Source organism: Ruditapes philippinarum, unplaced genomic scaffold (assembly GCF_026571515.1).
Source record: "Ruditapes philippinarum isolate M1 unplaced genomic scaffold, ASM2657151v2 ctg1138_1_1_1_1, whole genome shotgun sequence".
Taxonomy (NCBI): domain Eukaryota; kingdom Metazoa; phylum Mollusca; class Bivalvia; order Venerida; family Veneridae; genus Ruditapes; species Ruditapes philippinarum.
In genome coordinates this window covers 111,346-125,552 of record NW_026856209.1, presented here as the reverse complement: position 1 = coordinate 125,552, position 14,207 = coordinate 111,346, and the positions used below count along the sequence as shown (strand labels likewise).

The 14,207-nt window shown below is 35.8% G+C and overlaps 1 protein-coding gene across 1 annotated transcript; it reads left to right on the top strand.

Moving 5' to 3' along the window:
* The first annotated feature begins 748 nt into the window (after nucleotides 1-748).
* On the top strand, nucleotides 749-10,131 carry LOC132745795 (protein lin-52 homolog). Its single transcript, XM_060734774.1, has 6 exons — nucleotides 749-844; nucleotides 5,037-5,135; nucleotides 5,628-5,662; nucleotides 6,089-6,161; nucleotides 6,960-7,043; nucleotides 9,114-10,131. Exons 1-6 carry the CDS (start codon nucleotides 808-810, stop codon nucleotides 9,170-9,172), a joined length of 387 nt encoding a protein of 128 aa, XP_060590757.1. The 5' UTR covers nucleotides 749-807; the 3' UTR covers nucleotides 9,173-10,131.
* Nucleotides 10,132-14,207: the final 4,076 nt, after the last annotated feature.

Sequence of the window (14,207 nt, the reverse complement as noted above, 5' to 3'; positions counted from 1 at the left end):
ATACATATTTAATCTAATACTACAATAGTATATTTTTCTCATATTCACATGATTCTTATTGCAACTCACTACAAAATATGGCTGGTATATTTCATCAACATTTTTTGTGTCTTTGATTTCACTCATGAGTAATCCGCAGCTAGGGTGCTCAACACGTAAATATATCTGATTGAGCAAGTATGATGTCTAGAATATGCCTACGTTTACCTAAGGGTAATATAAGAGTACATTTGAAGAAGTCTATTACAGTTTACTCCATTGTTTTGCCTTTTAAGTATTACTTATAAAACAAGAGCCTGTCATACAAGATGATGCTCCCCGAATAGGTTTCACACACAGGGAAGTAGTTTCTTGTTGATATCTCTTGTAGTTTCAGAGTTATGTCCCAGATGAAGTTCAAAGTGTAAAAATGAAAAAAAAGGGCAACTCCAAAATTTGATAAGGGAGAGTTACTGTTTTTTACACATTGCATTTCTACTTAATGATATCTAACGATCTACGCAGTTTTTTTCTTGATACCTCTTGTGGTTTCAGAGTTATATCCCGGACAATGTTCAAAGAAAATAAAAAAGGGCAGTAACTCCAAAATTAGGCAAGGCAGAGTTAGGGTTATGATTCAATGCACTTCTACTGACTGAGATCTATCTACCTACAAAGTTTCTTGTTATGTCCCGTACATGAAAATGCGGACAGGCGGACAGACAAAGCGGCGACTATATGCTCTTCCTCCGGGATTTTTTGTTAGCACGTAATCTATCATTCGGTTTATAAATTTAGTGGTGTGGAACCTAAGTTTTGTCAACAACAATGGCGGCCAATTCGAACAAGGAAACAATTATATCTGGTAAGTCGTTCATTTTCTCTGTGTTAAAATAAAAACTATTTTTATCACGAAAGTAACTGAAATATTTTGTAATTCTATCTACTGTTGGTTATGTTAAACAAAAATTTTCATTTCATGCCAACTCGTACCTCAGTCAACTCGTACCCAAATAATTGACTATTAAATTTTTAAAGGGGTCGGTCTATTTACCCCAAGACACCCCAAGACTACCCAAAGACACCACAAGACTACCCCAAGACACCCCAAGACTATCCCATGACACCCCAAGACTACCCCAAGAATCTTCTTAATGGAAACTAACTTATAAAGTGGAAAAGTTTTATAAATATACGACCCTGTAGGAGATAATCTCAGGGGAGTACGTCAAGAGCATGAAGAGTGACAGCTCAGGCGTTGCACCACTCAAGAAAGATGGCCATTCCGACCCATGTGCTAAAGCAGAGATACTCAACGCCCAATTCTCCTCCGTCTTTACCGAAGAAGATGTTGAGAGTCTACCGAACATGGGCCCTAACCTTGAAGAAACAGCCCCTCCACTGCAGATCCATGAGAAGGGTGTCAAGAAGCTCCTGGAGAATCTCAACCCACACAAGGCCACTGGACCGGACCAGATCTCATCCAGATTTCTGAGGTAACTGGCTTCAGCCATATCACCAATGTAGCCCAACAAATTGTGCGCTTTAGGGCTTTTTTTATATATACGATGGTCGCCCTTCGCATCTATGACAGACATCTATGAAATATCAGATTATAAAATCGGTCTGTCTTGCCGTCGAAAAATTGAGACTAATCACCAATGCTGACACTCATATTCCAAGCTTCACATGATCAGAGCCAAGTACCAGATGACTGGAAGGGCGCACTAGTCACACCACTATTCAAGTAGGGAGACAAGAGTAAGCCTTCAAACTATCGCCCAGTCTCGCTGACATCCATCTGTTGCAAGATTATGGAGCACATTGTCCATAGCCACGTGATCAGTTTCCTCGATCATAACAACATCCTCGCCGATATGCAACATGGCTTTCGGAAGAAGAGATCATGCGAGACGCAACTGATCACCACAGTCCAGGAACTTGCAACGGGCCTGAACAACAAACAGCAGATCGACGCCATCTTACTAGACTTCTCCAAGGCGTTTGACAAGGTCCCCCATCGACGTCTCTCGGCCAAGCTTCACCACTATGGGATCAGAGGCAAGACTCTGGGTTGGATCAACAGCTTCCTCTCACACCGTCAACAACAAGTAGTACTCGACGGGAAGACATCCTCTCCAGCACCAGTCACATCAGGCGTCCCGCAAGGCACAGTCCTAGGGCCTCTCTTGTTTCTAGTCTACATTAACGACTTGCCGGGCAGGGTCTCCTCCACAGCACGCCTCTTTGCAGATGACTGCCTACTATATAGGACCATCAGCTCTGAGGAAGACAGCATTGCACTACAACAGGATCTTGACCGCCTACAAGAGTGGGAGCAAGACTGGTTGATGATGTTTAATTCCGACAAGTGTGAGATGATTCGCATTACCAACAAGCGGAAAGTGATAACTGGGTCCTATGCCATCCATGGCCAAACACTCAAGCAGTCGAACAAGGCAAAGTATCTGGGTGTCACACTTGACAATACGCTTTCCTGGAACAGCCATATTGACGCTACTGCAAAGAAGACGAACACCACCACTGCCTTTCTACGCAGAAACTTATCACACTGTCCACAAAACATGAAGGCGACATGTTACAAAACACTGGTTAGACCTCAGCTCCAGTATGCTTTGTCAGTATGGGACCCACACACCAAGGCCAACATCAGTAAGCTCGAGAACTGCCAACGAAGAGCAGCCAGGTTCTGCACAGGTGATTATCGTTACACCAGCAGCGTTACTGCAATGATGGAAGCTCTAAGCTGGGACACTCTAGAAGCCCGCCGTCAGCAAACCAAAGCAGTGATGATGTACAGAGTCATTAACAGCCTGGTGGATAGCCGAGCCCATCACATACTGATCCCTGCTGGAGTACACACCCGAGGACATGCCAACAGGTACCTACAACCCTTCACCAGTGTCAACTCATACACTTTGTTCTTTCCTTCTGGGATCCGACTTTGGAACAGCCTACCAGAAGTCGTGATGACAGCCCCGTCCCTAGAGGTCTTCAAGACGAGGATGGGTGCGCTGCACGAGTACATGTAACTCTGGAGCATGGTGTTTTTAACCTGTTTTTAGCTGCACTTGATGTTCCCTTCACTCATGTAAATAGTCACAATTGTGCGACGATGCTCCAGAGGGGCCCAGCACATTACCCGGAAGAAGAAGAAGAGTAGCTAGGTACAACCGATATCATTATTGGAATTAGCTCCGTGGAGATGTAATTCTTGTGTTTCTTCAATCATATTTTAATAATATGTTTGTTTGTATGTGTTTGTATGTGTTAACTTAAAATATAGCTTGAATTACATAGAAGCGACAATTTGTATAGCATATTATTGAAGGGACCTTGTCTTTGTGGTGTATAAATGTTTGGACATAGTGGTGATCATTTATCATACTTAGAACTTCTAGTATTTCATCAGCTATATTGTCACGTTGATTGCATTTGTTTGTGCGCTGAACTTTCTGTTTACTTTTATATTTTATATTCTTAACAACTTTAAAATCACGAGGACAATCCTTAGAATCGTCTTTTTTAAACGATGGAAAATCTGTTTAGGTCTGTCATGTTCATTCAACTGTTTCAGCTTGTCCATAATGTCTTTGGATTAGTTCGTGTGAACGTTTTCCCGTCCGTGCATTATCATGTGGTTTAGATTCAATGGGTTGATTTCCCTGGTATTCGTACAACGCGACACTAGCAAAATTTAGATCAGATTTCTTCGTGAAGTATGCAACACGTTTTTTGAAAGTTTGCTCTCTTTTTAACTGTGTATAATACCTACTTAAAATGTAAACTTCGTTGTCCGGCGGTTGATTTAAAGTGGCTCGTAGAATACATTTCCTTTGGAACTTTTTTTACACAGTATTTCCCGTTTTTATATTCTACATTTTTCAAGTGTCCATTCTCTTCAAGGACAAATGTTGATTTCACCGTATTTCCTTTGTACCTGTGAATCGCATATATATAGTGAATTCGGGTCAGCTCGGCCCTAAAACATACTCGGCCCCCGAGTCAGCTCGGCCCTATTCCAACTCGGCACGGGTCAACCCGGCCCACTTTTAAAAATGGGTAAAGGTTATCAAAGGACTCCTATTGTCACGAGCTATTATTATCAATCAATGTGTATGTTAAAGATACCGATTAATTAGGTGATAATTATGATTGACTCATTCATTCAAATTTGATTAGAAGCTTATGCTATTAGGTGAACACGTTTTTGTTTCATATTTTTTTGAAAATTACTTTACAAACGAAATGCATCTAAGGAAACATATTTTTATTATATCTTTATTCACGGGCACAAGTATCGGACCTGGGAAGAAAAAATATGAAGTATTTTTATCAATGTGTTCATATTTTTTCTTCCCAGGTTCGATAATCATGCCTGTGTCTATATTAATTTTATCGAATCTGCAAGACAAATAAATAACTTTTTTTTCTAAATATACTTTATTTCAGCAGAGGTACAATGTATAATCATTTAATAATAATAAGATATTTCTTATTATTCATTTACCTTAACAACATGCAAAGCAAAGTAAATACGTTATAGGCCTATATATTTTTGTAAAGTGGGCCGAGTTGACCCGTGCCGAGTTGACCCGTGCCGAGTTGGTATAGGGCCGAGTTGACTCTTTTCCATATATAGTTACCTCCCGTGAACAATGTAAAATAAGATCGTAATTACATATCAGTTAAACAAAGTGTCTTGGGGTAGTCTTAGCCTCTTAGGGTGTCCTGGGGTAGTCTTTTGGTGTCTTGGGTACGTAGTCTTGGGGTGTCTTGGGGTAGTCTTGGGGTGTCTTGGGTAGTCTTGGGGTGTCTTGGGGTGTCTTGGGGTAAATAGACCGACCGATTTTAAAGGTTTGTTTTTCAAATCCACAAATTAACGATACACACAATATAACACAACTTTTTAAAAAAAATTCTTATTTTAAAAGTTTCATAAAATCAGCAAGGACATATTTATTTCAATGCTTCATAAGTTATATAATTATAAGGTAACTAATTAATAGTCAATACTAAGTTTTGGTTCTTTTTAGATGATGGTAAATGGTATGATAATACACTTGCTGATACTGATCAACTTCTGAGTTTTGAAAAGCTTGACAGAGCATCACCAGATCTGTGGCCTGAACAGAGTAAGTGTCACAAATTGACAAAGGTGTTACATTAAAGGTTGCATGACCACAACCACATGAACAAATGCATCAAATTTTTCAATTAATCATTATTTTATTGTATAAATGTTCGCTGAGTATTCACTGCCATTCATTAGCACAGTCAATCAAATTGAACTTTAATATTTTCTGTTTCACTATTGTCCCAGGGTAAGAAAACTGTGCAGTCTGACCAGGACTCGAACCAGGGACCCTCGGCATACCGTATTGCGGCTCTACTGACTGAGCTATCTGGCCGCATAGACACGATCTCCTTTAATAGTGAACAGTTCTGAACCATGACTGTATGATGGTCAAAGTTTCATTTATATAAAAGATAATTTTAAGTCGTTGTTTGCCTGGGAATATTCTTTTTTTAGTTAACAAGTGTATGGTACGGAGTGAACTCTCTGTAAGATATACTTGTAAATAATAGATGTCTCGAAATTTAATTTGTTACACTTTTTTTTGCAGTCCCAGGTGTCTCAGAATTTGCTGCTGATAAACTAGTAAGTAATAATGCCATTGCAACATACTTGTCATTTCTTTCATTAATGATAGATAATAAGAATAAGGTTCATTCTAAAAGTTTTTGATAATCATAATTTATATGGTTATGTAATATTGCCTACATACACGTAAATTCCATTCATGAACAATTTTTCCATTTGGTTCTTTACTTATCAGGGTGAGAGATAAAAAATAAAATTGTCTAGACGTCAGAGGTGTAGGAGAAGATATACAGCTTATTGTTTACTTAAATGTTGAAAGAGTCAACAGATTTAGCATGAGATGTTAGTTGTACCTAATCTTTAAGAATTTCATATAATTCAGGACAGAGTTGAATACTATTGATACTATTATACATGTATATGTTTTGTGTATTACTTGCTGCTGTTGTATATTTGTATATCAACATTTATTATTATTTTCAGCCTTCTTCAAGAACTAGTAGTCCTCCAAAGTGGATGGCAGATTTAGAAAATGATGATATCAACTTATTACAAGGTATGTTAAAGGTCATGGCTTATTAAAGTTCAACTATATGAAAAATAGTGGAGCTATCCTACTCACTAAAACATCGGTGTCAACTTCAGGATAATACTTTCTCACTAACAATCAACTCTCAATATCTAAGTTATTTGCTTGTAACTTTACAGTCTTATTTTAGGTCATAATAGCTCACTTTCCAAGGCCTATAGTAGCATGAGTTTTGACTGAATCATGTACCTTTTTGAACTTAGAAAATTCCTACATTGTTCAGGGTCTCGTTTTACTATGAGGCAAAAAGATAGTCAAGCACGCTGTGCAACTGACAGCTGTTGTTTGAGCCTGTCTTACATGTATAGCATATTATATGTGAAGTTAGTGTAAATAGTGTTAAGCCCCTTACGAGGGACAAAGTACTTCATTACTACATGTAAATGAAATAGCAAAAAATTTGAGAAAAAAAAGTTGGAATTAGTTAATTTGCATTAAATGAATTAAGAAATAAATGCAAGAAATAAATTACTTAAAATTCATTTAAGTTAAATGATGACACACAAATTATTTATGAAGCATTTTAACATTCAGAATCTCCAAATTATTAGAATAGCATGTAATGGACATTATATGCATATTTGCAGTTTCCTGTAAACACTTGTGTTTTATATTTTTGTTCTTATATGCATGTTCTGTTGTTGTTTTTTCTATTTCAGAAGGCCACATTGGAAATATTAAGATATGATCGTTGTTGTATATTCTTAATATGTTACCTTCTCTAAATAAAGCTGTTATTATTATTATGCATTTTGTTTTATTCAGAATTTGGAAGTTTAACAACATCACAGTTAATGGAGAAAGTGAGAGGCTTACAGAATTTGGCTTATCAGCTAGGGCTTGATGAAGGTATATTTTATGTTCTGTCTATTTGTATTTGTAGAAGTAGGGAATGAAATTACATACATTGAAGTACACAACAAACGGTATCCTCTCAGTTTCAGTAAATTTCTTTGCACCATGTTTAAGGTAGAAATACATCTAGAAACAATTTTGATTAATTTAGAAATGATAAAATAAAATGGGAAGTATATATCTTCTTCAAGCCATATGGATTATTAACTTTATTAATTCAATGAATAACTTATACATGTATTGGTTTTATCATAATAAACATTAAATCAAGTTTAATGCTGCCGCTTTCTCTTAACAGTTTTCAAAATACCTTTTTTTTCAAACATTTTTGTCATGTGAGAACAACTGTTCCACAGTGTCATCAATATTTGAGGGGAAGCTAGAAATGTGTCCACAGGACAAGGGTGCCCCCACCGCGCCACTGTTTGGTCAATTTTATGACTCTAGGTCAAATATTACTAAGTAAAGGGCAAGATCTTTACAAATACTGAATAAATCCACAAGCAAACCCCAAGGTGCATAAGTACACATGCTGACCAACATTCTTGTAAACTTTCAGGCCTACAAGTGAAATACTTTTTGAGCTTTGCATGAACAAGTTGAAAATTGCAAATTTATACTACTGTAAGTCAAGGGCAATAACTCTAACAAAACTGAAAAAATCCACATGCAAAGACCCAGGTGCATAGCTTCACAGTGATGTGAATCATTATTCCTGTAATTTAGTGATGTTGATCATTATTCCTGTAAAGTTGGTTGATTTTCAAGGAACAAATAACAACATAATGAAACAGTTTTTACTAAGTCAAGGGAAATAACTCTACAAATACTGGATAAATCCACAAGCGAAACCCTAGGTGCAAAACTAAATATGCTGTCAGCAACCTTCCTGCAAGGTTTAATGACTCTATGTCAAATCCTTTTTGAGTTACATGCGACACAAGTTGAAAATTGCAAAAAATTTCTAAGTCAAGGGCAATAACTCTAAAAATACTAAATAAATCCAGACAAAAATACCCAGGTGCACAACTACACATGCTGATCAACATTCCTGTAAAGTTTCATGACTCTATGTCAAATCCTTTTTGAGTTACATGCGACACAAGTTGAAAATTGCAAAATTTTACTAAGTCAAGGGCAATAACTCTAAAAATACTAAATAAATCCAGACGAAAATACCCAGGTGCACAACTACACATGCTGATCAACATTCCTGTAAAGTTTCATGACTCTAGGTCAAATCCTTTTTGAGTTACATGCGACACAAGTTGAAAATTGCAAAATTTTACTAAGTCAAGGGCAATAACTCTAAAAATACTAAAAATATCCAGACGAAAATACCCAGGTGCACAACTACACATGCTGATCAACATTCCTGTAAAGTTTCATGACTCTAGGTCAAATACTTTTTGATTTACGTGCGACACAAAAGAGAACGGAAGGACGGACAAGGGTAAATCTAAATGCCTGCCACTAAAGTGGGAGCACAAAAACAACCTATTGATGCTTTTCATATAGTCATTTTTACCTCCCCTGGCTGCCATTTTTGGGGGTCATTTCCATTATATCATATGCCTAAAATCACTTATAATTCTATCATTTTCATGAAAACTGATAAAAATCTTTTACATGATAATATTGTGCTAAATATGTATAAAAGAATTTGACAATTCAACGTAAATCAGTAGTTTATATTGTTTTCTTCATATTTTGTCAATTATATTTGACACCCCAAATGGCTGCCAATTGTGGCAAGGTCGGTAAATATTGTAAAAATCAGGAACAATCTATATGGCAGCAAGGGAGGTAAATATTGTAAAAATGTGGAACTATTTACATGTATATGGCAGCAAGGGAGGTAAATATTGTAAAAATTTGGAACTATCTATATGGCAGCTCCCAAAAATACTCATTTAGGTCTGCAATCATTTATTTCTTCTTATGTGGACACCAAAGGTTCCAGTTATCTTTATACCATCCTCTGCCATATACATTATATACATGTATGTTTCAATTTATTACACAAGGATAATTGAGATGATGCCATTTTTTTCTTTATTTCAGCAAGAGAAATGACCAGAGGAAAATTTCTACAAGTTTTACAAAAGCCAAAGAGAAACTGATATATTTTAATGTGTTAATTGTTAATAAGTGCAATATAATGAATCTTTTCTAAGATGAAATGTGAATAAACCCAGAGTGATTATTCTAGGAAGGAAAATATCCTTGTGGAGCAGTAAGATTTCCTGAAGGACACAGATGAAAAGATGTAGAATTTTTAAGTTTTCATCAGCTGTGGATCATTGGTCTATGCAAGTTTCAATTGTTCTAATGGTGTCAAAACACATTTTGAATGAGGAGTAGATAATTAAATTGAAATGTTGAATCTGTGCTGAGGTTAAGGTCGCCGAGACGCTGACTTTATGTCACTTGCCAATGGCTGAGTGGTCAAGGTCGCTGACTTAATATGTCACCTGCCCATGGCCGAGTGGTCAAGGTCACTGACTTTATATCACTTGCCTATGGCTGAGTGGTCAAGGTTGCTGACATTATGTCACTTGCCCATGGCTGAGTGGTCAAGGTTGCTGACTATAAATGTCACTTGCCCAAGGATGCCGACAATATCACTTGTCCATGGCTGTGTGGTCAAGGTTGCAGACTATATTATCACTTGCCCTTGGCTGAGTGGTCAAGGTCGCTGAATTTATATCACTTGCCTATGGCTGAGTGGTCAAGGTTGCTGACTATGTCCCTTGCCCATGGCTGTGTGGTTAAAGTCGCTGACATTATATCACTTGCCCATGGCCAAGTTATTAAGGTCACTTGCATATGCCAAGTGGTGAAGATTGCTGACTTTGTTACTTGCATATAGCTGAGCAGTCAAGATTGCTATGTCACTTGCATATAGCCCAGTGGTCAAGATTGCTGACTTAATGTCACTTGCATATGGCTGAGTGGTCAAGATTGCTGACTTTATATCACTTTCCTTTAGGATAATGACTTTAAATATTACTTGCGCATAACTCATGTGGGTTTGAATCTTAACTGTTTCTTTGGACTCTTTGATGCAAGGAAACAGTGATATTTATCTTCTATACAAAACTCCTGGAAATCTTTGTGAATAAATTAATTATAACAAGTTTTGTTTTGCTTTCTTACTTTATCTATATACATCTTCAATTATATATAAAGTGAATTTGTTACCCTAGCTTAAATAAAATTTAACTTAATACAAGTAATGGTTAAAGCCTGGTTGCAGGTAATTGCCAATCTCTTTCTGATAGTTTATTGATTTCTTTCAAGTTACCAAGCAACATCGTGACTTTATTGATTTCTTTCAAGTTACCAAGCAACATCGTGACAGGTTCTACTAGGTGGTCTCCCCTGAAGCTCTCCATCTGTAAAGCTGCAGTCCAACATTTAACATCAGACACAAGCAGCAATTGCCTCTTAGGTACCAAGTTTAAACTTCCCATTATTCCTTCCTGACAAGGATTTTAATTATAGTGCCACTGTGACCTTGACCTCACAATCAATCGCAGTCACCTACTAGACTACCCTCCACACCAGTTAATATGGTTCAGTCAAAGCGTCCTTTAATTAATTGTTATGATAAGCTTTTAGTGGTAATTGCCATGGTAACCTTGACATGCGGCAAGAAAATCAATAGGGTGTTACCTATTGGCCATAAATGGCAATGTCTGAAATTCAGCTGGTTAATAGTAAAGGAAACATGACCACCTTTAAATTTGAAAAACAAAGCAACTCCTTTTTTATATCCATATATATTATACCATAAATATCATATAACAATCTACATTAATTTATTAAACATAAAAAAGACATAGAAACAAATGTCCTCATCAGTCATCGTAAATAAAAAAAACAGTTATGATTAAAATTTCCCAAAACTGTCCTTTAATGTAATAGTGGGTAAATGCACCTTAACATCTGCAAAAGCTAGAGAATGCACTTAAAGCCTAAGCCCCCTGTGCGAAAGATTAAGTAAGTCTGAGGGCTTCTGTCGATACAAACAGAAAGGTGCATTAGCGCTATTACTTGCATAAAAGTATATGTCTGAGTTCTGTTATTTATATTTTGTAAAGGAAATCCAGTTTGTTCATGCTTTTCACATACTAGTGCGAATCATTTAAGTGGTAATGACAAGAAGCATTCCAAAAAGCATTTTTTGAAAAGATATTATTGAATTTACATTTCATGTTAATAAAGGGAGGTAAATAAAAAATTATTTTCTATAAAGTCTTAGTCAAATTTTTTAATAAGAAATGAATGCATATATTTTAATGATTTAGATTACCTATAATCTGGACAATTACACAATTGCAGTACATATTTTACATATTCTTCTATGTTTGAAAATTGTTTTAGGAGCATAATTATATACATATATAATCTTTCACTTAAGTGTGGTAACAACCTTAATTAAAACATACAGGATCTTTAAAGCAGCACACCTCCAGATGAGCAAAAATATTTCAAGAAAATCAATATTGAGAAAATTGAACTAAATTTTGAAGAAAGATAAAAACATTCAATATCCAAGTGATATTTTACATGTTATATGCAGTTTAAGACAGCTTTTGCAGTGTTTTTTCACCATATTACTAATGCAGTAAGGGCTGTTATTGCATATGTTGACCACTTTCTGGTAACTTTCTTGGATTGTAAGTTCCGATTGTAATATGTAAATTGCTTTATTTGTTCATCTCACAATATTTTACTTTTAAATTTCATGAAAATTAACATGAATCTGGAGGCGTGCTGCTTTAAGTATGATTTTCTTGAAATACTTTGGCTCATCTGGAGGCATACAGGTTCAAGGCTATATAACCAAGGGAAATATTTTTCGTCTAAGAATTTCGTTCGTTCTTAAATGAGATGTTTTGCGCATGCGCTGATCAGTTCCATGTTGCATGGTTTCCGCTGAGTGCAAAAATTTTCACTTGTGTGAAAAAATTATAAAATAATTAGTCGTAGACCATAAATAAATTGTGTTTATCCGTTTTATTTGTGAATAGAGTTAATATTTAGTACATCTACAGAAACTTTTGTAATTTGTCTTTTCAACCGTGAAAATAGCCGAAAACTTTGTTATTTATATATTGAACAAGAGCCTCTCGCCGGGCGGGGGCAATGCTCGACTTTTTACTTTTTCTAAAAGCAAACAAAGAAATGTTTGAACATATCTTAATGTTTCCTTTTTATAATTTAATAGGTCTGTCTTGTCACATTAGTTTTGTCGAAGTATGAATCCTTTCCATATATATCCGCATGTGTATTACAGAATAAAACAAGAATGTGTTTGTTAAACACAAATGCCCCTGGCTCAGATTCTTGTCAGTAGCAATATTTCAAAAAATGTTTACCCATTCACTCAGTTATGGACAGAAAAATTGCCAAAAAATTGTAAACACAAGTTATATAGCTTGACAAAGTCATGGCATTTTGTAATTGTGAAAAAATATAAGTTACCAAGTCATTGCTCTGACTTGTGAAGTTGAAAAATATTCAACTTCATGCAAGTTATCTTCCTACCAAATATGAAATACATCTGTCATTAAATAAAGGCTGTATGGGCAAAAGTGTAAAAATCTATTTTGAGCACTGGTAACCTTGACCAAACTGACCCCTAACTCTATCCAAAAGAAGAATACCATGTAAGTTATCTTCCTACCAAATATGAACTACATCTGTCAATAAATAAAGGCTGTATGGGCAAAAGTGTAAAAATCTATTTTTAGCACTGGTGACCTTGACCCAACTGACCCCTAACTCCATCCAAAGGAAGAATACCATGCAAGTTATCTTCCTACCAAATATGAAATACATCTGTCAATAAATAAAAGCTGTATGGGCAAAAGTGTAAAAATCTATTTTAGCACAAGTGACCTTGACCCACTGATCCCTACCCCAATCAAAACGATGAATACCATGCAAGTTATCTTCCTACCAAATATAAAATATATCTGTCACTTAATAAAGGCTGTATAAGCAAATGTGTAAAAATCTATTTTTAGCACTGGTGACCTTGACCCAACTGACCACTAACTCCATCAAAGTTTGTTTCTATCAATTATAAATAACATCTGTCTATAGAATAAGGTCAATACACCTGTAAAAATCTATTTTTAACATTGGTGACCTTGACATTGGTAACATTGACCTTGACCCAAATTAACCCTTACTACACCCAAAGAAGGAGGACCTCCCTTTGCATGTTTGTATTAAACTAAGACATCAACTAAACAAGAGGGCCATGATGGCTCTGAAGTCGCTCACCTGTATATAGGCCCCTGGAGCAGAGCCAGTTTAAACCCCAGGGCTTTTATTTGAACAAACTTGGTAGACAACCATTAGAAGATGTTTCATGCTAAACATCTAAGGTCTAGCTCGTTGGATTTTTCAAAAGAAGATTTTTAAAGTTTTTTCTTTAAACATATAGTTAAAAACAATGACAACCCTGGGGCAGGGCAAGTTTTGACCCCAGGGCTTTTATTTGAACACTTACTATACAAGAGCTGTCTGTAGGACAGCATGCTCGACTATTCTAAGTGCTTGATAGTAAAAGAGCCTTGATATTGTTAAATTTTTTAAATTCACAAAAGGGCTAATTTTTTTTTTATAAATTCATGTTATAGGCCTTACAGAGAGTCTAATTATACAGAATTGGCTTGACTATTCGGAAGGTAATGTCACAAGGTTTTTTTTATTGAGTATAATAATACTAATTACCTATGAATACATAAATTTGACAGAAAAGGTACAAAGGCTTGTTATTAAGATGTTTTATCAAGTAAATCACTGCTTTATTATTATGAATGCATAAAATTGTCCCAAAAAAGGCACAAACCCTTCAGTAGTTATTGAGATAACAGCTTACAAGCAAAACTTTACCATGAATTTCTAAGTTGAAAAAGGGGAGAAAAATCAGCCTAAATGCAAGATTGAATTATGGACCTTTGTCAGTGACCTACAATTATGACCCTAAATGCATATGTGAAGTTTTAGATAAATATCTTTAATAGTTATTGAGATATGTAAAACTTGCATGTAAACTTTAACCAAGAGACTAAGTAGAAAAGGGGATATGAATCAGCCTTAATGCAAGATAGAGTTATGGAACTTGGTCAGTGACAT

Coding starts and splice junctions, on each gene's coding strand:
- LOC132745795 (XM_060734774.1), top strand. CDS start 808: ATGGCGGCCAATTCGAACAAGGAAACAATTATATCTG. Junction 845..5,036: donor CAAGGAAACAATTATATCTG/GTAAGTCGTTCA, acceptor GGTTCTTTTTAG/ATGATGGTAAATGGTATGAT. Junction 5,136..5,627: donor AGATCTGTGGCCTGAACAGA/GTAAGTGTCACA, acceptor TTTTTTTTGCAG/TCCCAGGTGTCTCAGAATTT.